The sequence below is a fragment of the Triticum aestivum genome, chromosome 6B (genome assembly GCF_018294505.1).
Source record: "Triticum aestivum cultivar Chinese Spring chromosome 6B, IWGSC CS RefSeq v2.1, whole genome shotgun sequence".
NCBI classification, from domain to species: domain Eukaryota; kingdom Viridiplantae; phylum Streptophyta; class Magnoliopsida; order Poales; family Poaceae; genus Triticum; species Triticum aestivum.
This window is the reverse complement of record NC_057810.1, coordinates 618518407-618545746: the sequence shown is the minus strand read 5'-3', so window position 1 is coordinate 618545746 and position 27340 is coordinate 618518407. Positions and strand designations below refer to the sequence as shown.

General features: G+C 46.5%; 1 protein-coding gene across 1 annotated transcript; it reads right to left on the bottom strand.

Annotated features, from left to right (window-relative positions):
* Positions 1 to 3574: 3574 nt before the first annotated feature.
* LOC123138326 (uncharacterized) lies at positions 3575 to 9141 on the bottom strand. Its single transcript, XM_044558282.1, has 2 exons — positions 6782 to 9141; positions 3575 to 6697 (listed from the first exon to the last, which is right to left on the bottom strand). Exons 1-2 carry the CDS (start codon positions 7014 to 7016, stop codon positions 6006 to 6008), a joined length of 927 nt encoding a protein of 308 aa, XP_044414217.1. The 5' UTR covers positions 7017 to 9141; the 3' UTR covers positions 3575 to 6005.
* Positions 9142 to 27340: the final 18199 nt, after the last annotated feature.

The following is a 27340-nucleotide window of genomic DNA, read 5'->3' as shown; positions in this document are numbered from 1 at the left end:
ATGCTTACAATCAGTGTGACAGCTAATGAAAATCATGCTTACAATCAGTCTCCCAGTACTACGCCAATCACCCTAAAATAGCTCTGGACCTTTGGGTCAAAGTTGTGACACAGTGTACAAATAAAGAAAAATAGATTGGTGATTCTTTCAGAAAAGAGTACTCCCTAGAAAACTGCCAATATAAGCTACTAGTATTTGGTTAGAGGATTTGCTGCCGAGAAAGATCCGTCCACATAGAGCGCCACACATCCCACTTGTTGTGGTGGATGCCAATGCGTGCATGCAGCATGGTTGGTGTCGGTAATTTTTACTTGGCACACCTCGGACTCTGCATATATGCCGGTTCCATACGTACATTTGTGCAGTTCCACCAAAATGCAGCTGAATAACCCTGTTTGCACAGATAATGAAAAAGCGTGATTACATTATAGTGGCACTAGTTGATGAAACACACAAAATAAATAGAAGAAAATATTGCGATAGTATCATAGTATGCCATGTTGCGAGGGCGAGATGGGCCCTACGACGCCTCATACGGTACGCCTCATACTGGACATCGTCCCAAGTCTCCCAGATACACCTTCTGCCAGTGATGAACATCTGTGTACAGCAGTAGTACAAGCAGGCACCTTGAGACATTCAAATCTCTATTTTTGTACATATCAACTAAAATTAAGCACCCCAGTTTGCAGAAACGCTTAAACATTAACAATGGGACTAGTTGATGAAACATACTTTAACAAAGAGAATCACTTTCTTTATCTACATTGGAAATGAAATGATAGAGATGACACTCGCTCTATTTTAACTGTATTATTACTTCATTTTATCAGTGACACTAGGGTCGAGCAGGTGGCAAACGAGGTGTACCGTGCGTCGCAAGGATGGAGGCCGGGGGTGCTTAGACTGGGATGCTGAAGCTAGCTCTTTTAGTCACCAACATGGATGATTCAATTCATGGGACCTTTTGGTGTAGTTCACCTAAAATGAAGCAATGTCCCGTAAGCTAGCAGCTTCTTCTTCATTTTTTTAAGAAAAGGGCTCCAGCCCCGGTTCCATTTCCATCAGAAAACGAAACCCACATTGCTTCTTCTTCATTAGTTGCAATAAAATTGAGCAACATCAAGGTTGGTTGTGAAGCTCCTGGAATGCTCAACTATAATTTGGATATCATTTGTGCAGTTCAACTAAGATCGAGCGTGAAATGTATATCTCTGTTTGCACAAAAAAGGTGGAAATGAGGGTGACTAACAAGTAACAAGTGATGAAACATGCATCAAATGAAAAGAAGCATGTTCCTTATCTGAATGGCAATCCTATAAGGAGAGTAGCAATTTCTAAAGCAGTGGCATTGCTAGATATTAGTGTGGGCATCAGGATTAACTATGACAACCGTTAAATACGACATTACTTTGGGCACGGGAGAGTAGGCGGACCAGGACAGTTGCATTTCTAACAAAAAGAACCAACTTATCTTAATGGGAAATTTTAGCAGGACATGTAAGGAAGTGCCATTGATTCATATTACTGGAGGCATTACATTGAAAACAACATTGGTTTAACGTGTCCTTACTTTTAACAGTGCGACTGCTACATTTTACCAGTGGCATTACATAAGAGTGGCTCGGGGCAACAAACATCAGAACAGGATATCTGGGTTGGTCCCATTTTTGTTCGGTATAGCCACCTTATACTGTGTGAGGCTAGCAAATCTAGTGCTGGACTTACTCTATTGACTTGTCCCCCAGTCCCCACTTTCTTTCCTTTTTCAACCAATAGATCGGGTTTATATTGAGTTTGTACTGCGTTTCCCTTTATTTCCCTATTAGACCTAGAGACCAGTTGGATAACCAGTCTCTGCTACTTTTCGCCCCCATTTTCCCTCTTTCAACCAAGTCCTATATTCAGGTAACAAATCCTCCCCCACCCCCACCCCCTTTCTTCCTTGTTTGAACCAAGTAGTACTAGATTCGAGTGCATGAACTAGTTTTACCTCTTAAATGTAAAAAAATTAGGTGGTTTTTGAACAGCCGATCGATCCTATCTATGAGGGGGCCTGAGAAATAGTAAAAGTTACAAATGCAGCGACGTCAGGAGCTCGGGAAGTAGAGCAAGGCCGGTTTCGAAGGAAGTTATACCTGATGGTCGCCGGGATGTCGCTAGGTGGGTGGCGGGAGGCCTGATCTGCCCACACTACGACAGCAAGGAACAAGAGGTCGGAGGCCCTCCCTCGCCAGTGGTGCTTGGGAGAGAACGGCAAGGCAGGTTGATCGGGACGCGCCCAGCAGTGGGTAAGAGCCACCGCCGAGGACGACCGCATGAACGTTGCACCTTCTCACCTTCCCCGGCGAAGAGGATCCGGCTGGATCTGTGACCAGCGGTGAGCAGAGAGAGAGAGAGAGTGTGTGTGTGGCCACCGCTGTCGTGTTTAGATCTAGAGAGGCCGAGATGGTGTGAAGAGAGCAACACTAGAAAGCAAGCACGGAGGCTCCTGCCTATATAGTGGAGTAGTACTTATAGTTTTCTTTTGTCTACCGGAGCCGGCTTGACCTCGTCAATGACTGTCGAGAAGTCTTCATGCACGTGGCCCAGAGGCGCAGTTGTCGTCATTTTGATCTGAAGCGCCGGATTATAACATCTAACACGAAAAAATGCCACATGACAAGAAATCATAATCTCACTGCCCAAAGGAGACAACATGAATCCCGACGGACAAACTAGACGAGGAACAAATCTCAAATTAAAGATAAACTCGTAGAAAAGGGGTCCGTCGATAGATGTCTAATTAACATAGCCGGCTTGACCTAGATGGCAGCCGAGAAGTCACTGTTCATGCATGTGCCCCCAATGACTAGCCCAACGCAGTTGTCGCTATTTAACCCTCGCATTGATCTGAAGCACATGGCACATAATTTTGCAAGATGACAAGAAACCTTTTTTTAGATTTCTGATCATTTGAAAGTATAGCAGGGTTTTTACGCCCCAAACTATGGATATCGTGTTCTCCAAAGGGACTAGGCGACGACGACTATGCTCGGCTAAAGCTAGGTAGCACAATTTTAAGAGATAAATGCAGAAAATAAGAATCTAAACTAACAATGATTGTACCCGAAGATAATCCACCAAGAAAATGCAAAATAGCAAAGGGAGGTTAAGATATTACTCACTATCTTTTTGGTATTTTGTTTTATTTGAGGAATTAAAATACTAACACAAACAGGAGTCAATATCAAGTAAAGCTACAAGACGAGGACACATTAGTATCAAACATATAACAGTAGGAAGAAGCGACAGTATATGACAGAATATAATTGTTTCAAATCAAACACACACACGCACATTCATATATCACAGGTACATAGCTGATACGGGGACTACAGAACACACAAAACCACACATATGCGAACAGGATACTACACCACGGTTCAGGTTACACAAGTGACAACAGAAATGAAATCTTACAAGCCACAAGATTAGTACCCATAGATCAACACAACAGTATTTAACAACTAAAAATTACTGATAGAATTTAACTAGACAGCGAGAAGAAATACACAGGGTGAACACACATATATGCTGACAGAGCACTAATTACCAAAGTAACAAAATATTACATATGAGTTAGTTCCCAAAGCAACAAGAAATCCACTATTAAAAACATAGAATTTATGACATGATATTTAACAAGTACGAACTGAACAAACTAGTTTATTGCAAACACTTATCAAAATCTGAACCTTACAAGAGCTACACATCTCAATTCTGAACATTTCAAAGTACTGAACATTACACTACTCAAGATTACCGAAAATTAGAGAATAGAGAGAGGGAGAAGAAGCAGCAGTTTTGAGGTTTCAGAGAAGAGCAGCAGCAGGGACGTGGGGATAGAGAGCAGCAGCAGCGTGAGAAGAAGCGGCAGGGGCGCAGCAAGAGAGGGGCAGCAGTTTCGTGATGGAGAAGAAGCAGCGGGGCTTGGAGAAGAAAAGTAGCAGGGGGCGTGAGAAGAGAAGCAGTAGCAAAGAAAGAGGCGCAGCAACAAGGGGATGCAAGGAGAAGAAATGAGGTTCAGAGAAGAAGAAGTAGCAGCAAGAGATGGAGAAGGAGCAAGGCAAGGGAAGAAGGACAGCAGGGAAGAGCATCAGCAGAAGGGACAAGGGGAGGAGCAGCGGCAGTTGGAGAAGAAGAGCAGCATCACAGGGGCGCGAGGTGCGGGGAAGCGCTGTGATGCTGGTGAGTGGTGCTGGTGGATGGAGATGGGTGATGTGGTGGGAGGTGCTGGTGGCTGGGAGGCGCACGGTGGATGGATGGCTGAGGTGGCGGAGTGGAGTGGTGCAGGTGGATGGGAGGCGCACCACCACGGCGGCCTGGCCGTGGCGGCGGCCGGAGGTGGAGAAGGAGGATGGGGGAGAAGAGAGATGTGCCAGGCGCAATGGGGATTAGCTGCCGCTAGGGATTTTGACCCCTCCTCTGATCTGCCACTTTGCATTTTTGGCCCTTCTCCTTTTCTTCTTTCTTCATAAGAAGGTCCCTTTCTTCTTTAACTTGTCCCATGGAGCATCATTTCTTCACACACAAGTCCCTCTGTCTTTCTTCTTCCTTTTCACTTGACTGGTTCTCTTAGCCACTAGTCCAGATCTTGAAGTTTATAGTGCCTTTGCGCACTTTTCTGCAAAAGAAACACAATGACTAGTAAATGATACTTTATATGATTTTCATGCAAATATTCAATATTTCACAGCAAGAATTGATGGTCATATCTCAATAAATAATATATTTCTATGCCAAAATTGCATATATTAAATGTGCTTATCAAGTTCCCCCACACTTAAACTTTTGCTTGTCCTCAAGCAAAGGCATATGACAAGAGCAAGAATGTGAACAGTGAGCTGACTAGAGAATACCAAGTGAAGTAGATCTCTAAACAGTGCATGCTTTGGACTTAGCTAGTGAAAATTAATGGTTAGGAGTGCTTCAAAGCGGTAGGATACTAGTAAGCATGACCATTTTAAACTTTTACAGTGATAAAAGAGGATCAACAAGTTTAAATGATGACTGTGCCAAATGGTTCCTAAAGAGAGCATGATCCCGAGAACAAAAAGAACTGGAATTAAATCTCTTATTTGCAGAAATATGATTTTGTGGTTGAACCACTTATTAAATTTGAAGGAAGTAATGATAATATTTTATCAGTCTCACCAAAGGAACATACCACCGATCCCGAGAACATGGTATACACCTGGCTCGACCAATTATTAGTTTTTTTAGTGTGTTTGTCTCCCCAAAGGAACATACCACCGATCCCGAGAACATGGTATACACCTGGTTCGACAATTACATTTTTATTATTATTAATTACTGCCCAAGCTAACCCGATTTCACATGCCACCGATCCCGGGAACATGACATGCTACTGTAGGTAGTCAGACTTATTTATTCATTATTACTTATCTTAAATGAACAATGCATAAGAACAAAAACAGGAATCATCACTTCTCCATGTCTGGTTCACATGCTACCGATCCAGGGAACATAGCATGCTAATCCATAGTGGTTAGGTGATTGCTCTCAATGGGAAGACACTTGGCACAAATTCAGCATCTAAATGTTGTGATCTAGGTGTATCGAGGTAAAAGCAGAAAATGATTAAGTTTTCTAGTGTACTAGGGATTTGAGCACTCAAAACTAATTTCAGCAAAGCAAGCAACATGTATATCACTAGTTTACATGGCATTCAACAATCAGTTCGCATATTCTCATCAAGCACCATATGTCAAATAAAATTCAGCGGGACAGTATTTAAGAAATGACTCAAGCAACCCAAATATCAAATGATTTCAGCTTGTATCAATGGATGATATACTCGGAATGGGTCATGAAATAGCTCACCGGGCTTTGATGATGTAGCACTCGCTCGATCACCTCACCAACTGCAACTCCTCTCCTTTTGCTTCTCTATCCTCATGCCTGCTCCAGCTTCTCTCTTCATGTGTGCTCCTTGCTTCTCCTCATCCCCATGCCATGGGTCCACCTGGGTCCCAGGGAATGTCATCTCGAACTTGGTCAGCATGTAGTGGATCGTGCACAAGCAACAACCTGAAAGAGCACTCAACCAAGGAAACAATACAAGTGACAAGGGTAATGCCCTCTAAATCATCTATAGAGTACCCAATTACATAAGCATAGCTATAAAGCACATGTTTAGGATGGTACAAATCAGTAAGCTCAATGCTAACATGAGGATGATATTTATCATTAAGCTCAAGACTAACATGGGAATGATATGTTTCATTAAGCATAGAACTAGCACGAGGAAAGTAATTGTGATCATCACAAATGAGAGTAATGCCACTAACAGGGTATATATGATCATATCCAAGCAAATAGTTTTTCAAATCTACCTTAAGTAATGGCATCATGCAATGCAAGTTAGAAGCAAAGAAATCACAAGGGAGCATGTCATCAAGAGGATTGGGTAAACCTGACACATCACGCTCATGTATGACAATAGGCCAATGAATCTCAGGTTCTTCATCTTCATCTACAGCAGCTTCTTGTACTTCTTCAGGAGTAGTAGATGACGAGTCTTCAACTTGATCACTTGGGAATTGCAGCTCTTCATCATCTTGTTCCTTGTCTTCTAGTTCATCTTCTTCAATCTGAGGTATCTCATGCTCAAGGCACTTGCTATCTTGCTCAGCTGGATGTGACGGTATTGGAACCTCACATGTATCAAGGAGAATCCCAGAATTACTCAGCTCAAGCTATGAAGAAATAGTACTACCAGTGTTGATGTTCTTCTCAATCTTCTTTACTTCTTCCACTAGATCCTTTCCACTCTTAATCTTCTTCATTTCCTCTAGTATCACCGGCCTAATTGGATCATCTTCGGCACTCCAAGTGAACTCTAGACCAAGCAATGTGAGCTTGTATATATCATCAAAGTCATCTTGTGTGGGCACTTGTGTTGAAGATGTTGGTTGACCAAATGGAGGACCATTTAACTCCATTGGCAACATGTCCTGGTGTTGAGGTATATGAGTAGGAGCTGAATAAATCTGTTGTGGAGCTTAGTTGTGGCTCTCCTCTTCATACCTAAATCCCTGCATCGGATAACTAGAGGAAAATGATGAGATCTCAGGGTTATTGCTCCTATATGACATATTCTGGTTTTCAGGCCACCCATGTGTGTAATTTTTTTGGTATGAGCTAGGCTGTGGGGCGAAGCTCGTGCCATAACAATCGGGAGGGTGAGAGTAACCACAAATATGGCATGTAGGAGCAACATAAGGATGACCTCTAGAATAAGGATCATAAGAGCTAGGCCTATCCTCAAAAACTACCTCTCGCTGTCGAGCTAAATCATCTAATCGATGGGAAATCTTACTTATCAGTTCTTGTATACTTTCCGTGTTGTTTGTAGTGTTGCTCGCATAAGCATGATGATCTGAATAGAATGCCATTTGCGAGAGGATAATCCAACCTGCAAAAAGGAAAAGAAGACAAAAAGATAATAACTAGAACAGGGGTTAGTGGCTAGAGATATATCACAAATATATGGCACAAGATGAAAACAAGAAAAACCTAGTCTATAGCCTAGCACAATCGCTCGACGCTAGTCCCCGGCAACGGCGCCAAAATGATCATTTGAAAGTATAGCGGGGTTTTTACGCCCCAAACTACGGATGTCGTGTTCTCCACAGGGACTAGGCGACGACGACTATGCTTGGCTAAAGCTAGGTAGCACAATTTTAAGAGATAAATGCAGAAAATAAGAATCTAAACTAACAATGATTGTACCCAAAGATAGGCCACCAAGAAAATGCAAAATAGCAAAGGGAGGTTAAGATATTACTCACTATCTTTTTGGTATTTTGTTTTATTTGAGGAATTAAAATACTAACACAAACAGGAGTCAATATCAAGTAAAGCTACAAGACGAGGACACATTAGTATCAAACATATAACAGTAGGAAGAAGCGACAGTATATGACAGAATATAATTGTTTCAAATCAAACACACACACGCACATTCATATATCATAGGTACATAGCTGATACAGGGACTACAGACCACACAAAACCACACATATGCGAACAGGATACGACACCACGGTTCAGGTTACACAAGTGACAACAGAAATGAAATCTTACAAGCCACAAGATTAGTACCCACAGATCAACACAACAGTATTTAACAACTAATACTGATAGAATTTAACTAGACAGCGAGAAGAAATACACAGGGTGAACACACATATATGCTGACAGAACACTAATTACCAAAGTAACAAAATATTACATATGAGTTAGTTCCCAAAGCAACAAGAAATCCACTATTCAGAACATAGAATTTATGACATGATATTTAACAAGTACGAACTGAACAAACTAGTTTATTGCAAACACTTTTCAAAATCTGAACCTTACAAGTGCTACACATCTCAATTCTGAACATTTCAAAGTACTGAACATTACACTACTCAAGATTACAGAAAATTAGAGAATAGAGAGAGGGAGAAGAAGCAGCAGTTTTGAGGTTTCAGAGAAGAACAGCAGCAGGGACATGGGGATAGAGAGCAGCAGCAGCGTGAGAAGAAGCAGCAGGGGCGCAGCAAGAGAGGGGCAACAGTTTCGTGATGGAGAAGAAGCAGCGGTGCTTGGAGAAGAAAAGTAGCAGGGGGCGTGAGAAGAGAAGCAGCAGCAAAGAAAGAGGCGCTGCAACAAGGGGATGCAAGGAGAAGAAATGAGGTTCAGAGAAGAAGAAGTAGCAGCAAGAGATGGAGAAGGAGCAAGGCAAGGGAAGAAGGACAGCAGGGAAGAGCATCAGCAGAAGGGACAAGGGGAGGAGCAGTGGCAGTTGGAGAAGAAGAGCAGCAGCACAGGGGTGCGAGGTGCGGGGAAGCGTTGTGATGCTGGTGAGTGGCGCTGGTGGATGGAGATGGGTGATGTGGTGGGAGGTGCTGGTGGCTGGGAGGCGCACGGTGGATGGATGGCTGAGGCGGCGGAGTGGAGTGGTGCAGGTGGATGGGAGGCGCACCACCACGGCGGCCTAGCCCTGGCGGCGTCCGGAGGTGGAGAAGGAGGATGGGGGAGAAGAGAGATGTGCCAGGCGCAATGGGGATTAGCTGCCGCTAGGGATTTTGACCCCTCCTCTGATCTGCCACTTTGCAATTTTGGCCCTTCTCTTTTTCTTCTTTCTTCATAAGAAGGTCCCTTTCTTCTTTAACTTGTCCCATGGAGCATCATTTCTTCACACACAAGTCTCTCTGTCTTTCTTTTTCCTTTTCACTTGACTGGTTCTCTTAGCCACTAGTCCAGATCTTGAAGTTTATAGTGCCTTTTCGCACTTTTCTGCAAAAGAAACACAATGACTAGTAAATGATACTTTATATGATTTTCATGCAAATATTCAATATTTCACAGCAAGAATTGATGGTCATATCTCAATAAATAATATATTTCTATGCCAAAATTGTATATATGAAATGTGCTTATCAATTTCTCAGCACAACTACAGCCATGTACAACACAGCCTGCACGATATGTAGACGATAGCCAATCCAGGCGTGTCTGCTGGAGTCTGGTCACATGCATGGACGAACTGATCTTCCGTGTCTTGCAGGGATCGTCCAGGCACCAACGTAGTACAACAATTCTCTAGTACTATCGCTCGTCTCCCTCTTCTATTAAGTCACCCGACTTGCGGGGCCGGGAAGTGTGCCTATGGTCGGTTCTCAATTGCCGTCCCACATGTGTGTGCGAACGCAATATGACGCGCATTCCATTCGGAGAGCAGTGAGGGAGTCCTGGACTAGGGGGTGTCCGGATAGCCGAACTATCATCATCGGCCGGACTCCAAGACTATGAAGATACAAGATTGAAGACTCCGTCCCGTGTCCGGATGGGACTTTCCTTGGCATGGAAGGCAAGCTTGGCGATACGGATATGTAGATCTCCTACCATTGTAACCGACTCTGTGTAACCCTAACCCTCTCCGGTGTCTATATAAACCGGATGGCTTTAGTCCATAGGACGAACAACAATCGTATCATAGGCTAGCTTCTAGGGTTTAGCCTCCTTGATCTCGTGGTAGATCTACTCTTGTAATACCCACATCATCAATATCAATCAAGCAGGACGTAGGGTTTTACCTCCATCAAGAGGGCCCGAACCTGGGTAAAAGATCGTGTCCCTTGCCTCCTATTACCATCCGCCTAGACGCACAGTTCGGGACCCCCTACCCGAGATCCGCCGGTTTTGACACCGACATTGGTGCTTTCATTGAGAGTTCCTCTGTGTCGTCACCGATAGGCTCGATGGTGCTTCGATCATCAACAACGACGCTGTCCAGGGTGAGACCTTCCTCCCCGGACAGATCTTCGTATTCGGCGGCTTTGCACTGCCGGCCAATTCGCTTGGCCATCAGGAGCAGATCGAAAGCTACGCCCCTGACTGTCAGGTCAGATTTGGAAGTTTGAACTTCACGGCTGACATCCGCGGGGACTTGATCTTCGATGGATTCGAGCCACAGCCAAGCGCGCCGCACTGTCACGACGGGCATGACTTAGCTCTGGAGGCCGCACTCGAGTCCGCTCCGATCTTCAATTCGGAGCCGGCTGCGCAGATCGAGGACGGATGGCTAGACACCGCCTCGGGGGCTGCAACCTCTACGGCGATAGAGCCGAACACTAATCTTGTCCCTCATAAAGCCCGCGACTCCGAGGTGCCGGACTCCGGGCCTCCCGCGCCCCCTCCAATCGAATCCGGTTGGGCGCCGATCATGGAGTTCACCACTGCGGACACCTTTCAACACTCACCTTTCGGCGACATCTTGAGTTCGCTAAAGTATCTCTCGTTATCAGGAGAGCCCTGGCCAGACGGCGGTCAGGACGGTTGGGATGCGGACGACGAAGAAATTCAACGCCCACCCACCACCCACTTAGTAGCCACTGTCGACGATCTAACCGACATGCTACACTTCGACTCTGAAGACATCGACGGTATGGACGATGATGCCGGAGACGACCAAGAACCAGCGCCTATCGGGCACTGGAAAGCCACCCCAACTCACGACGTATACATGGTGGATACACCAAAAGGAAGCGATAATGAGGAACAACGGGACGTGGCGAAGGACAACTCCCCCAACAAACAACCAAAACGGCGACGCAAGCGCCGCTCGAAGTCCCGCCTCAATAAAAACGGCACCCATACGGACCCGGCCCTAGAGCAGGGCGAAGCAGTGGACGGCGAACATGCCACCAAGCAACCATCCGAACATGATGAACTGGACAAGCAACCCATCCCCGGCGAAAACAAGAGCCTAGACGATCTCACGCCGGACACACCACAAGAGCATAAGAACCTTCATAAAAGGCTCGTCGCCACTGCAAGAAGTTTGAAGAAGCAAAAGTGGAAGCTCAAAACAGCGGAGAACACACTCAGAATGAGATGGAGCAAAGTACTCAATACCGCAGATAAATATGGCGCTAGTCACCAGGCAAAGAGCTACCCGAAGCGCAAGTTGTTATCCGAATTTGACGAGGAGGCCTTAGAGCCCCCGCAGTCAAAAAAGAAAGTGGCCGCCTGGCCGGATAGACGACCAGATGACAGGCTAAGAGCAGCAAGGGGCGCCACACACAAGCCGGCACACGATCAGCATAAAGATCCTCGGAAAAAGGATGACCCGGTCAGGTCTATCTATGGGCCAAAAAAGAAGACTCCAGGAAGCAACACAACCCGCCAAGTGTTTGAAGACAACGGCACACCCAAATACAGGGGTGCCGCAAACCCACTATGTTTCACCGACGAGGTACTGGATCATGAATTTCCAGTGGGATTCAAACCCGCAAACATAGAGGCATATGTTGGAACAACAGACCCCGGAGTCTGGATTGAGGATTATATCCTGCACATACATATGGCCAGAGGAGACGATCTCCATGCCATAAAATACCTACCCCTCAAGCTCAAAGGGCCAGCTCGGCATTGGCTCAAAAGCCTCCCAGAAAAAACCATTGGAAGTTGGGAAGAGCTCGAGGATGCGTTTCGAGCAAATTTTCAGGGGACTTATGTCCGCCCTCCGAATGCAAATGATTTAAGTCACATAACTCAACAGCCCGGAGAGTCAGCATGCAAATTCTGGAACAGATTCCTCACCAAAAAGAACCAAATAGTCGATTGTCCGGACGCCGAAGCCTTAGCAGCCTTTAAGCACAACGTCCGAGACGAATGGCTCGCCAGACACCTCGGCCAGGAAAAACCAAGAACAATGGCCGCACTAACAAGCCTCATGACCCGCTTTTGCACGGGGGAAGACAGCTGGCTGGCTAGATGCAGCACCAGCGACCCGAGTACATCCGAAGTTAGGGATGGAAATGGGAAATCACGACGCAGAAAAGATCTGCGCCGGAATAAGGAAAATGGCCCAAATAGCACAGCGGTCAACGCCGGATTCAAAAGCTCTCGGCCGAACAATAAAACACTGCCCCTCAAGGACAACAGTGACGAGCTATCCAACCTAAACAAAATTCTGGATAGACTATGTCAAATACATAGTACCCCCGGAAGCCTGCAAACCATACCCACAGGGATTGTTGGGTCTTCAAGCAGTCCGGCCGACTTAACGCCGAATGCAAGGGGCTCGACGCACCAAGCGACGATGACGAACCCCACAAGCAGCACGCCAGAAAACAGAAGACTTTCCCACTAGAAGTCAACACAGTGAACTCACTTCACGTGATAACACAAAAACGCAGTACGACACCTGCCATACCAGGACACCGTCCGTAGAATGGGGATAGACCCTACCAAAATTCACCGTAGCAGCACTTCCTTCAAAGGAGCGACACTAGGCCTTTAAGCCAATTGTACAGGCTCTGTACCACTAGAGGTTGTGTTCGGTTCATCCGACAACCTCCGTCGCGAAAAGCTCACTCTCCATATCACCCCATCTAACAGTGACCCTCAAGCACTACTGGGACGCGAAGCTTTCGCCCGCTTTAACGCAATACCACATTACGCGTCTCTTACGCTTAAAATGCCCGGTCCACGCGGCATAATCTCATTAAAGAGTAACTCCGAGTGTTCCTCAACCACGGAGAACGTGAGACTGCCTTGACAGCCACACACTAATCCGACCTTGCAGGTCAAAGCCCCTAAAAACAGGCCATTCAGACCTCGGACACGGTTAGGCGAGTCCGGCGTAAATAAACAAGGGGCTTCCCAGCCGCATACCCCTTTACAAGGGGCCGCGTGTATAAACGATGAGAGCCAAAAAAGCTCAACTTTATTCATCTTCCAAATTATACTTTATTTTAAATACATCTTTTGCACGATATTTCTTCCAAACTAAGTCCTTCTCTTTTACAGATGAAGCACATGCTACACCCGTCCAGGATATAGCACAACGGAGACACAGGCGCAGACGTGCAGCAAGGACCCGTTGCAAGGATTCTTTTCAGATTAAGACCCTGCATAAACCTTTCTTACTGTCTCTTGTTGATACACATCCCCTGGTTTCCTACCATAACCGAGGAGGAGGCTGGCGTTTTGGCATCGGCCGCGTCAGAAGTTCCCGCCTGTACTTGGACACTAGGGGCTTAGGGCATTGTTCTGCCCGGTATCATAAAGACCGAACACCTCAGGGAGTGTTCGGCGTCTCGAGTTAGGCCTTATATGCATCAGCTCCGAATCATGTCTTTGGTCAAATGTTGGGTTTGCCCGGCTCCTGTGTTTTGCTGCCTTACGTTACGCTCCATCGGCTAACGCGGCACCAGGAGAACTACTGCGATTGTGCCCCGGTTCGGCCGGGCGAGCACCTAAGTAGAGAAAGCCGAAAACTAACTGTCATGATATAGCGAGAGACTGGTCAACCACTCGATCGACTATTGGAATGTTTAGAATTCTCTGCTTTGACGAAGGACCGCTTCCCGATCAGGCACATACGCGCCCCGAGTTCGGAGAGCGCGGTGCCTCTAGGGGCTATATAGTAGCCCCACCATCGAGCTCCTATGGCTAAGTGAAAGTGATAAAGCATTATAGTCCGGTTGCCTAGTTTGCTATGCTATCACCTCCTTCAAAGGACCAAGACGTTGGATTAAGTGTGAAAAAGTGCTTTTTTTGCAAACACCCCCGCACCATGTGCGTGGGGGCTGAAGCCAAAGACTGCCATCTTTCAGGTTATTTATACATATACGGCCGCACAGGAGATAGTTCAATACTTGAACGCACAAGTATAAAAAGCCGTTGCATTATAAACATGATCTCAGAAATCATACATGTCATTTAAACATAACATCTTTCGAGCATTGTGACTCTATTAAACGAGCGCCCTGCAGGACTTCCTCAAAATAGTGCTCGGCGGGTAATCGGCTTTTGTCCGAACCCCGGGATGCAACAGCAGTGGCATCCATCTCCGCCCAGTATGTCTTCACATGGGCGAGAGCCATCCGTGCACCCTCTATGCATGCCGACCGCTTCATCGCCTTGATATGCGGCACCGCCCCAAGGAATTGCTGCAACAAGCCAAAATAACTCTCAGGCTTGGTCCTTTCCGGCCACAGATGAGCGACCACATCCGTCATGGCAAGTCCGGACAATCTATTCAGCTCAGCCCACTCAACCAGCCGATCACTCAACGGAAGTTGACGCTCCGGACTATGGAATTGAGACCAGAAAAGCTCTTCCATTTCATGATCCTTCTGGCTTCGGAAGTGCACGACTGCGTCCGCCGCACTCGCCACCAAATCCAGATAAGGATCCTCCACACCGCACAATCGGCCCAGCTGAGCATACTTCGGATCCGTGAACTTCCTACGCAGCATAAAGGGCTTTCCAGCCGCAATGTCTCCGGCCTGACGCAGTTCCTCCTTCATAGCCCGCATCGCACTACGGGCATCCTTGGCTTCGGCGGCGGCCTTCTTCAGGTCCTCTTGCTCCGCTCGGCGTTCTCTTTCAAGAACCTCATAGCGGTCGGCAGCATCTTTTAATTTCACGGCCATTCCGGCCATCTCCTCCCTGCTTCGGCAGTGAGCAGCCTTTTCGGCTTTTAGCTCTTCCGCTGCCTTCGAGGCAGCCGCATCACTTTTCCTGGCTTGCTCCTTGGCTCGAGCAAGCTCTGCTCGAAGGTCTTCCACAGCAGCGGCACCATCTGCATCAAGCATACAAATTGTAAGGAACGGGCATCAGCTCCCTTACTAGGCAACCGCGGAGCAACCACCTACCCTGTGACTCATTAAGTCGTTTATTGACCAGCGCGATGTCCGCATCCGCAACATCGAGTTGCCTCTTCAGCTCGGCAACTCCATCAGTCCGGCTGGCCACCGAACGTTCCGCCAACTGCATAGGAAAGGCGACATTCTATAACTGAGATTATGATCCTCGGCACGCTGTCGCTTTCGACAGCATACCAAGTCTCAGGGGCTACTATCTATACAGGGCGCACTCCATGTGCAAAACTGTCAAAAGGTATGTCATTTTTTGCGTACCTCAAACCCCGTCAGCAAACTTCCGACGGCCTCATACAACCCGCTCTCGGCGGATGAGATCCTTTCAATCACCGTACTCATTAATGTGCGGTGATCTTCTGAGATAGACGCCCTCTTGAGCAAATCCTGCAGCTCCACCGGCCGTACTCCAATGGGTGCCGAACTCCCCGGCCCCGCCGGACTCGGGAGACCCTCCGTGACGACACCTCAGGGTCGTCCGCCCCGCCCGACGGGGCGGCAGATGGAGGCGTTTCGCTCTCCATCATCTCCGGACGAAGGTCCCCCGAAGATGAGCTCTGCTGAGATGGGCTGAGATCCGAACTACAAGGTGAAAACTTCGGTTACCCTTAGAAATAAAGCAGGGGTGTCCCCTATTACAAAATCCCCCCTTTTTACTTACGGCTCGCTGGAGGGCTGATTCCTCTGAGGAGACAGTGCGGCCGGGGCTCTTCCCGGCACAGGACCTTCCGGTGCAGATTTCTTTCCCCGCTTTGAGGCCTTGGCCTCCGGGTCTTCGGAAGCGGTCCTCTTCTCCCCCTGGAAGGAGGGACTCTCGATTCCCCCCTTACTGAAAGCCTCCTTGGCAGAGGTGGTAGTTTCCCTGTGCCCCCCTTCGCCCTCCTCTGAAGGCGCAACCTCCAACATTTTGACTAACACGGGATCCGGCGTGGTCTCAGGGAGGGGGGCCGGACACCGTATCAGTTTTGCTTGCGCTATCCACTCCTGTCCAAGGGATAGCTGGTTAAACGGCAAACCCATGATAAATAAATGGACAATATGTCCGGACACAGGGCTACTTACTTGAGTATCCGGGCGATTGCAGCTTAGGCCAGCGTCCTCGGTCAAGTCCGGACGCATCTCTTGCGATCCGAAGAACAGTTTGTACATCTCCGCGGGTGTCAAACCCATGAAGTGTTGGAGAGCTCGTGGCCCCTCCGGATTAAATTCCCACAGGCGGAGGGGGCGACGTTTGCAGGGCAGAAGGCGCCGAATCAGCATAACCTGTGCCACTACGACCAGATTAATCTCCCTTTCTTGGAGGCCTCGAATCCGGTCCTGCAACAGGGGTACGTCTTTGGACGGCCCCCAGTTAAGCCCCTTGTTGACCCATGACGTCAGCCGTTGTGGAGGGCCCGAGCGGAAGACGGGCGGCGGCCTCTGCCTGCTGCCCCTGGGAGCGGTGATATAGAACCACTCCTGTTGCCACAAGCCGAGCTCCTCCTGAAAAGAGCCCTCGGGCCATGGAGCATCGGCCCTCTTGCTTATAACCGCCCCGCCGCACTCTGCCTGACGCCCCTCAATCATCTTCGGCTCCACGTTGAAGGTTTTGAGCCACAAGCCGAAGTGAGGGGTAGTGCGGAGGAAGGCTTCGCAGACGACAATGAATGATGAGATGTGGAGGATGGACTCCGGAGCCAAGTCATGGAATTCCAGCCCATAGTAAAACATGAGCCCCCTCACGAAGGGATCCATCGGGAAGCCTAAACCCCGACGGAGGTGAGACACGAACACGACGCTCTCGCCGGGCTCGGGAGTAGGAATAACTTGCCCTCGGGCAGGCAACCTATGCGAAATCTCGTAGGTCAAGTACCTGGCGTCTCTCAGCTTTAGCACGTCCTCTTCCGTGACGGAAGAGGGCATCCACCGGCCTCGTAGGTCGGAGCCGGACATTGTCGAAGGTCGAAAGTACCCGAATCTGGAGCCCTGGGTGTTGGAACTTGGGGCGAGAGGCGGATTCGATTGAGGATTGAAGAAAAAGAACGGGCCTTGGTCTCATTATAAAGAGGGAGAATACCAAGAGCCGTCCCCGTGACCGTTTGGAACCCGCCTTCGATGGAGGAGGCGCGGCAACGGGCGCGGTCGGGTTACCCACGTCCGTATTAATGGGAATCCCGGAATAAGGGGAACACGATCTCTGCTTCGACAAGACGTGCCAAGGAAACCGCTTCGCTAAACGCGCTGAGGTGGTACAATAAAAACAATTCTAGTAAAGGCTTGGTAGTGGTGTGACGTCACGCCACAAAATACGTCAGCAGATTGAACTTGTGTAATATTATTCTCTCTACGGTGGTACGTGGAATTTATTTTGCAGAGCCGGACACTATCCTGGTGTTCACAATCTTCTATAAATTATTCGGAGGAGGAACCCGCCTTGCAATGCCGAAGACAATATGCGCGCCGGACTCGTCGTCATTGAAGCCTGGTTCAGGGGCTACTGAGGGAGTCCTGGACTAGGGGGTGTCCGGATAGCCGAACTATCATCATCGGCCGGACTCCAAGACTATGAAGATACAAGATTGAAGACTTTGTCCCGTGTCCGGATGGGACTTTCCTTGGCGTGGAAGGCAAGCTTGGCGATACGGATATGTAGATCTCCTACCATTGTAACCGACTCTGTGTAACCCTAGCCCTCTCCGGTGTCTATATAAACCGGATGGCTTTAGTCCGTAGGACGAACAACAATCATACCATAGGCTAGCTTCTAGGGTTTAGCCTCCTTGATCTCGTGGTAGATCTACTCTTGTAATACCACATCATCAATATTAATCAAGCAGGACGTAGGGTTTTACCTCCATCAAGAGGGCCCGAACCTGGGTAAAACATCGTGTCCCTTGCCTCCTGTTATCATCCGCCTAGACGCACAGTTCGGGACCCCCTACCCGAGATCCGCCGGTTTTGACACCGACAAGCAGCATGCCAGACCGACTGACCGTCTGGGGTGCGACGCGAACGCGACGTGCGTGCTGTATACTCCGTACATGTGTACTGCCGTTTTCTAGACGCTTTGCTCCATGGCGCGGGCGCAATCCATGGATACAAAATTAGTATAATGTATACTATTTAAAAGTCGAGGGCGGGGCTTTTCCTGCCTGGTAGGCGGCGGGACAGTTCCGCCTAGTCGGTTCGACAGAGACGCGAGAAGACGAGGGAGTAGGCTGCTGCAAACGTAGGGCTATGTGATTTGACAGCAAGTTACTGCTGGACAGGTGGGGCCTCGTGATTTGACTTTCCATTATCATTTTAACTGCGGCGCTAGGACCGGCGTGAGTCTCCCGATTCCTAACCACCTCCATACAGGTGCCTCTCCTAATGCTCCACCATGTAGTAGTAGAGGCTGGCTCTTGCATGAGAGCCCACTTCTCCACTTTTTCCTTGCCTCTCTTTCCTCCACATATGCAAAAATGCCATGTAAAGAGGCAAAGCGCACTATTGTACTTACTTGCTCCTACAGGTGCTTAAGAGGTCACTCCTTGGCAAATGCAATAAATACTAGTACTCCCTGTGTCCCATTATATAAGAACTTTTTTGACACTACACTAGCTAGTCTCAAAAATGTTCTTATATTATGGGACGGAGGGAGTACGAAGAAAGAGATAGAGAGGAGTAAAAAAATACACTTATAGCCAACCTTATAGCCAACCTTGTTGTAGTATGAGTGACTAAGTGATGACTATGTATGACATGCCAACATCAGATAGCCTAACGCACCATGTTAAATCTCCAAGGGCGCGACCACACGAGCTACGCGACGGTCGTGGTAGGCGCGACCATGATATAGGTTGCTGGCAGCCCTTGGATCTGAGATCAAACGGTCGCATGCTAAGTTGCTGAAAATTTTAAAAATAACCCTCCAGTATAGGATATTCACCCATAGGTCTAGAATCACGCCATGCAACCGTTCGATCTCAGATCCAAGGGCTCTCGGAAGCCCGTATCATGGGAGAATGGAAAGCCACTACCCTGCCGTTCGCACGCTGGCAGTTCGCTCCTACTCTTTCCCGCACGTCCTTTAATACTACGGCGGTTCGCTCCTAGTCGTCCCATCCATTCACATTATGGCAGTTCCACTAATCCTAACCTGTTGGAAATATGACCTAGAGGCAATAATAAATTAGTTATTATTATATTTCCTTGTTCATGATAATCGTTTATTATCCATGCTATTATTGTATTGAAAGGAAACTCAGATACATGTGTGGGTACATAGACAACACCATGTCCCTAGTAAGCCTCTAGTTGACTAGCTCGTTAATCAATAGATGGTCACAGTTTCCTAACCATGGACATTGGATGTCGTTGATAACGGGATCACATCATTAGGAGAATGATGTGATGGACAAGACCCAATCCTAAGCCTAGCACAAAGATCGTGTAGTTCATATGCTAAAGCTTTTCTAATGTCAAGTATCATTTCCTTAGACCATGAGATTGTGCAACTCCCGGATACCGTAGGAATGCTTTGGGTGTACCAAACGTCACAACGTAACTGGGTGGCTATAAAGGTGCACTACAAGTATGTCTGAAAGTGTCTGTTGGGTTGGCACGAATCGAGACTGGGATTTGTCACTCCGTGTAAACGGAGAGGTATCTCTGGGCCCACTCGGTAGGACATCATCATAATGTGCACAATGTGATCAAAGAGTTGATCGCAGGATGATGTGTTACGGAACGAGTAAAGAGACTTGCCGGTAACGAGATTGAACAAGGTATCGGCATACCGACGATCGAATCTCGGGCAAGTATAATACCGTTAGACAAAGGGAATTGTATACGGGATCGATTGAGTCCTTGACATCGTGGTTCATCCGATGAGATCATCGTGGAACATGTGGGAGCCAACATGGGTATCCAGATCCCGCTGTTGGTTATTGACCGTAAAATGTCTCGGTCATGTCTGCATGGTTCCCGAACCCGTAAGGTCTACACACTTAAGGTTCGATGACGCTAGGGTTATAAAGGAAGTTTGTATGTGGTTGCCGAATGTTGTTCGGAGTCCCGGATGAGATCCCGGACATCACGAGGAGTTCCGGAATGGTCCGTAGGTAAAGATTTATATATGGAAAGTCCTATTTTGGCCACCGGAAAATGTTCGGGAATTTTCGGTATTGTACCGGGAAGGTTCTAGAAGGTTCCGGAGTGGGGCCCACCTGCATGGGGGACCCACATGAACGTGGGTAGTGGGGGCAAGGCCCCACACCCCTGGTCAAGGCGCACCAAGATTCCCCCTTAGAAGGAATAAGATCATATCCCGAAGGGATAAGATCAAGATCCCTAAAAAGGGGGGATAACAATCGGTGGGGAAGGAAATGATGGATTTCTTTCCTCCCACCTTTGCCAACGCCCCAATGGACTTGGAGGGCAAGGAACCAGCCCCCTCCACCCCTATATATAGTGGGGAGGCGCATGGGAGCTTTACAATAGTTCTGGCGCATCCCTCCCCCTCTCCCAAGTCCTCCTCCTCTCCCGCGGTGCTTGGCAAAGCCCTGCAGGATTGCCATGCTCCTCCACCACCACCACGCCATCATGCTGCTGCTGGATGGAGTCTTCCTCAACCTCTCCCTCCCTCCTTGCTGGATCAAGGCATGGGAGACGTCACCGGGCTGTACGTGTGTTGAACGCGGAGGTGCCGTCCGTTCGGCACTAGGATCTCCGGTGATTTGGATCACGACGAGTACGACTCCTTCAACCCCGTTCTCTTGAACGCTTCCGCTTAGCGATCTACAATGGTATGTAGATTCACTCTCCTTCCCCTCGTTGCTAGTCTCACCATAGATAGATCTTGGTGACACGTAGGAAAATTTTGAATTTTTGCTACGTTCCCCAACAGTGGCATCATGAGCTAGGTCTATTGCGTAGATTTTTTGCACGAGTAGAACACAAAGTAGTTGTGGGCGTTGATTTTGTTCAATATGCTTACCGTTACTAGTCCAATCTTGTTTCGACGGTATTGTGGGATGAAGCGGCCCGAACCGACCTTACACGTACACTTACGTGAGACAGGTTCCACCGATTGACATGCACTTGGTGCATAAGGTGGCTAGCGGGTGCCAGTCTCTCCCACTTTAGTCAGAACGGATTCGATGAAAAGGGTCCTTATGAAGGGTAAATAGCAATTGGCATATCACGTTGTGGTTTTGCGTAGGTAAGAAACGTTCTTGCTAGAAACCCATAGCAGCCACGTAAAACATGCAAACAACAATTAGAGGACGTCTAACTTGTTTTTGCAGGGTATGCTATGTGATGTGATATGGCCAAGAAGAATGTGATGAATGATATGTGATGTATGAGATTGATCATGTTCTTGTAATAGGAATCACGACTTGCATGTCGATGAGTATGACAACCGGCAGGAGCCATAGGACTTGTCTTTATTTATTGTATGACCTGCGTGTCATTGAACAACGCCATGTAATTACTTTACTTTATTGCTAACCGGTAGCCATAGTAGTAGAAGTAATAAGTTGGTGAGACAACTTCATGGAGACACGATGATGGAGATCATGATGATGGAGATCATGGTGTCATGCCGGTGACAATGATGATCATGGAGCCCTGAAGATGAAGATCAAAAGGAGCAAAATGACATTGGCCATATCATGTAACTTTTTGATTGCATGTGATGTTTATCATGTTTATGCATCTTATTTGCTTAGGACGATGGTAGTAAATAAGATGATCCCTCATTAAAATTTCAAGAAAGTGTTCCCCCTAACTGTGCACCGTTGCGAAAGTTCGTCGTTTCGAAGCACCACGTGATGATCGGGTGTGATAGATTCTTACGTTCACATACAATGGGTGTAAGCCAGATTTACACACGCGAAACACTTAGGTTAACTTGACGAGCCTAGCATGTACAGACATGGCCTCGGAACACAAGAGACCGAAAGGTCGAGCATGAGTCGTATAGTAGATACTATCAACATGAAGATGTTCACCGATGATTGCTAGTCCGTCTCACGTGATGACCGGACATGGCCTAGTTGACTTGGATCATGTAATCACTTAGATGACTAGAGGGATGTCTATCTGAGTGGCAGTTCATAAGATGAACTTAATTATCCTGAGCATAGTTAAAAGATCTTTGCAAATTATGTCATAAGCTCGCGCTTTACTTCCACTGTTTAGATATGTTCCTAGAGAAAATCTAGTTGAAAGTTGATAGTAGCGATTATGCGAACAGTAGAAAGCTTATGTCCTTAATGCACCGCTCAGTGTGCAGAACCCCAAACGCCATCTGTGGATGTTGCAAACATCGGACATACACGTTTTGATAACTACGTGATAGTTCAGTTAAATGGTTTAGAGTAGAGGCACCAAAGACGTTTTCGAAACATCGCGGAACATATGAGATGTTTCGAGGGCTGAAATTGGGATTTCAGGCTCGTGCCCACGTCAAGAGGTATGAGACCTCCGATGATTTTCTTAGCCTGCAAACTAAGGGAGAAAAGCTCAATCGTTGAGCTTGTGCTCAGATTGTCTGAGTGCAACAATCACTTGTATCAAGTGGGAGTTGATCTTCCAGATGAGATAGTGATGTTTCTCCAAAGTCATTGACACCGAGTTGCTAGAGCTTCGTGATGAACTATAACATATCAGGGATAGATATGATGATCCTTGAGGTATTCACGATGTTTGACACCGCAAAAGTAGAAATTAAGAAGGAGCATCAATTGTTGATGGTTGGTGAAACCACTAGTTTCAAGAAGGGCAAGGGCAAGAAGGGATACTTCATGAAACGGCAAATCAGCTGCTGCTCCAGTGAAGAAACCCAAGGTTGAACCCAAACCCGAGACTAAGTGCTTCTTAATAAGGGGAACAGCCACTGGAGCAGAATTACCCTAGATACTTGGTAGATGAGAAGGCTGGCAAGGTCGATAGAAGTATATTGGATATACATTATGTTAATGTGTACTTTACTAGTACTCCTAGTAGCACCAGGGTATTAGATACCGGTTTGGTTGCTAAGTGTTAGTAACTCGAAATAAAAGGCTGCAGAATAAACGGAGACTAGCTAAAGGTGAGCTGATGATATGTGTTGGAAGTGTTTCCAAGTTTGATGTGATCAAACATCGCACGCTCCCTCTACCATCAAGATTAGTATTAAACCTGAATAATGGTCATTTGGTGTTTGCATTGAGCATAGACATGATTGGATTATGTCTATCACAATACGGTTATTCATTTAAGAAGAATAATGGTTACTCTGTTTATTTGAATAATACCTTCAATGGTCTTGCACCTAAAGGAATGGTTTATTGAATCTCGATCGTAGTGATACACATTTTCATGCCAAAAGATATAAGATAGTAATGATAGTACCACCTACTTGTGGCACTACCATGTAAGTCATATTGGTATAAAACGCATGAAGAAGCTCCACGTTGATGGATCTTTGGACTCACTCGTTTTTTAAAAGATTGAGACATGCAAACCATGTCTATTGGTATGTACGCATGAAGAAACTCCATGCAGATGGATCGTTTGGACTCACTTGACTTTGAATCACTTGAGACATGCAAATCATACCACATGGGCAAGATGACTAAAAAGCCTCGTTTTCAGTAAGATGGAACAAGAGAGCAACTTGTTGGAAGGAATACATTTTGATGTGTGTTGTCCAATGAGTGCCGAGGCATGCAGTGGATATCATTATGTTCTTACTTCAAAGATGATTTGAGTAGATGCTAAGTGTATTTACTTGATGAAACACAAGTCTGAATCATTGAAAGGTTCAAGTAATTTCAGAGTGAAGTTGAAGATCATCGTGACAAGAGGATAAAATGTCTATGATATGATCATAGAGATGAGTATCTGAGTTACGAGCTCTGGCACGCAACAAAGACATTGTGGAAATTGTTTCACGATTAATACCGCCTGGAACACCATAGTGTGATTCTGTCCGAATGTCATAGTTGCACCCTATTGGATATGGTGCGTACCATGATGTCTCTTATCGAATTACCACTATCGTTCATGGGTTAGGCATTAGAGACAACCGCACCCACTTTAATAGGGCACCACGTAATTCCGTTGAGACGACACCGTTTGAACTATGGTTTGGAGAAACCTAAGTTGTCGTTTCTTGAAAGTTTGGGGCCGCGACACTTATGTGAAAAAGTTTCATCGTGATAAGCTCGAACCCAAAACGGATAAATACATCTTCATAGGACACCCAAAACAGTTGGGTATACCTCCTAATTCAGATCCAAAAGCAATAGGGATTGTTTCTTGAATCGGGTCCTTTCTCGAGAAAAGTTTGTCTCGAAGAATTGAGTGGGAGGATGGTGGAGACTTGATGAGGTTATTGAACTGTCACTTCAACAAGTGTGTAGCAGGGCACGGGAAGTTGATCATGTGGCGCCTACACCAATTGAAGTAGAAGCTTATGATAGTGATCATGAAGTTTTGGATCAAGTCACTACCGTACCTCGTAGGGTGACAAGGATGCGTACTGCTTCAGAGTGGTACGGTAATCCTGTCTTGAAGGTCATGTTGCTAGACAACAATGAACCTATGAGCTATGGAGAAGCGATGGTGGGCCCAAATTCTGACAAATGGTTAGAAGCCATGAAATCCGAGATAGGATCCATGTATCAGAACAAAGCATAGACTTTGGTGGACTTGCCCAATGATCGGCAAGCCATTGAGATAAATGGATCTTTAAGAAGAAGACAGACGTGGACAGTAATGTCACCGTCTATGAAGCTCGACTTGTGGCGAAGAGTTTTTCACAAGTTCAAGGAGTTGACTACGATGAGATTTTCTCATCCGTAGCGATGCTTAAGTCCGTCTGAATCATGTTAGCATTAGCTGCATTTATGAAATCTGGCAGATGGATGTCAAAACGAGTTTCCTTACCAGTCTTCATAAGGAAAGGTTGTATGTGAAACAATCAGAAAGTTTTTGTCGATCCTAAGGATGCTAAAAGGTATGCTGGCTCCAGCGATCCTTCTAAGGACTGGAATAAGCATCTCGGAGTTGGAATGTACGCTTTGATGAGATGATCAAAGATTTTGGGTTTATACAAAGTTTATGAGAAACTTGTATTTCCAAAGAAGTGAGTGGGAGCACTATAGAATTTTTGATGAGTATATGTTGTTGACATATTATCAGAAATGATGTAGAATTCTGGAAAGCATATAGTGTTATTTGAAAGGTGTTTTTCAATAGAAAACCAGGATTAAGCTACTTGAACATTGAGCATCAAGATCTATGAGGGTAGATCAAAAACGCTTAATGTTACTTTCAAATGAGCATATACCTTGACATGATCTTGAAGGTGTTCAAGATGGATCAGTCAAAGAAGGAGTTCTTGCCTGAGTTGTAAGGTATGAAGTTAAGACTTAAAGCTCGACCACGGCAGAAGAGAGACAAAGGACGAAGGCCGTCCACTATGTTTCAGACGTAGGCTCTATAGTATGCTATGCTATGTACCGCACCTGATGTGTGCCTTGCTACATATCTGGCAAGAGGGTACAAAGGTGATCAAGGAGTGGATCACCAGATAGCGGTCAAAATTATCCTTAGAGGAATAAGGATATGTTTCTCGATTATGGAGGTGATAAAGAGTTCGACGTAAAGGGTCACGTCGATGCAAGCTTTAACACCTATCCGAATGACTCTGAGTAGCAAACCGGATACGTATAGTGGAGCAACCATTTGGAATAGCTCCAAGTGGAGCATGGAAGCAGCATTTACAATATGACCTAGAGATTTGCGAAGTACATACGGATCTGAATGTTGCAGACCCGTTGACTAAAACCTCTCTTGCAAGCAAAACATGATCAAACCCCAGAACTCATTGAGTCTTAATCACATGATGATGTGAACTAGTTTAGTGACACTAGTAAACTCTTTGGATGTTGGTCACATGGCGATGTGACCTGTGAGTGTTAATCACATGGCGATGTGAACTAGATTATTGACTCTAGTGCAAATGAGAGACTGTTGGAAATATGCCCTAGAGGCAATAATAAATTAGTTATTATTATATTTCCTTGTTCATGATAATCGTTTATTATCCATGCTATTATTGTATTGAAAGGAAACTCAGATACATGTGTGGGTACATAGACAACACCATGTCCCTAGTAAGCCTCTAGTTGACTAGCTCGTTAATCAATAGATGGTCACAGTTTCCTGACCATGGACATTGGATGTCGTTGATAACGGGATCACATCATTAGGAGAATGATGTGATGGACAAGACCCAATCCTAAGCCTAGCACAAAGATCGTGCAGTTCATATGCTAAAGCTTTTCTAATGTCAAGTATCATTTCCTTAGACCATGAGATTGTGCAACTCCCGGATACCGTAGGAATGCTTTGGGTGTACCAAACGTCACAACGTAACTGGGTGGCTATAAAGGTGCACTACAGGTATGTCCGAAAGTGTCTGTTGGGTTGGCACGAATCGAGACTGGGATTTGTCACTCCGTGTAAACGGAGAGGTATCTCTGGGCCCACTCGATAGGACATCATCATAATGTGCATAATGTGATCAAAGAGTTTATCGCGGGATGATGTGTTACAGAACGAGTAAAGAGACTTGCCGGTAACGAGATTGAACAAGGTATCAGCATACCGACGATCGAATCTCGGGCAAGTATAATACCGTTAGACAAAGGGAATTGTATACGGGATCGATTGAGTCCTTGACATCGTGGTTCATCCGATGAGATCATCGTGGAACATGTGGGAGCCAACATGGGTATCCAGATCCCGCTGTTGGTTATTGACCGTAAAACGTCTCGATCATGTCTGCATGGTTCCCGAACCCGTAGGGTCTACACACTTAAGGTTTGATGATGCTAGGGTTATAAAGGAAGTTTGTATGTGGTTGCCGAATGTTGTTCGGAGTCCCGGATGAGATCCTGGACGTCACGAGGAGTTCCGAAATGGTCCGGAGGTAAAGATTTATATATGGGAAGTCCTATTTTGGCCACCGGAAAATGTTCGGGAATTTTCGGTATTGTACCGGGAAGGTTTTAGAAGGTTCCGGAGTGGGGCCCACCTGCATGGGGGACCCACATGAACATGGGTAGTGGGGACAAGGCCCCACACCCTTGGTG

Coding starts and splice junctions, on each gene's coding strand:
- LOC123138326 (XM_044558282.1), bottom strand. CDS start 7,016: ATGTTGCCAATGGAGTTAAATGGTCCTCCATTTGGTCAACCAACATCT. Junction 6,698..6,781: donor TGAGAAGAACATCAACACTG/GTAGTACTATTT, acceptor CGTCACATCCAG/CTGAGCAAGATAGCAAGTGC.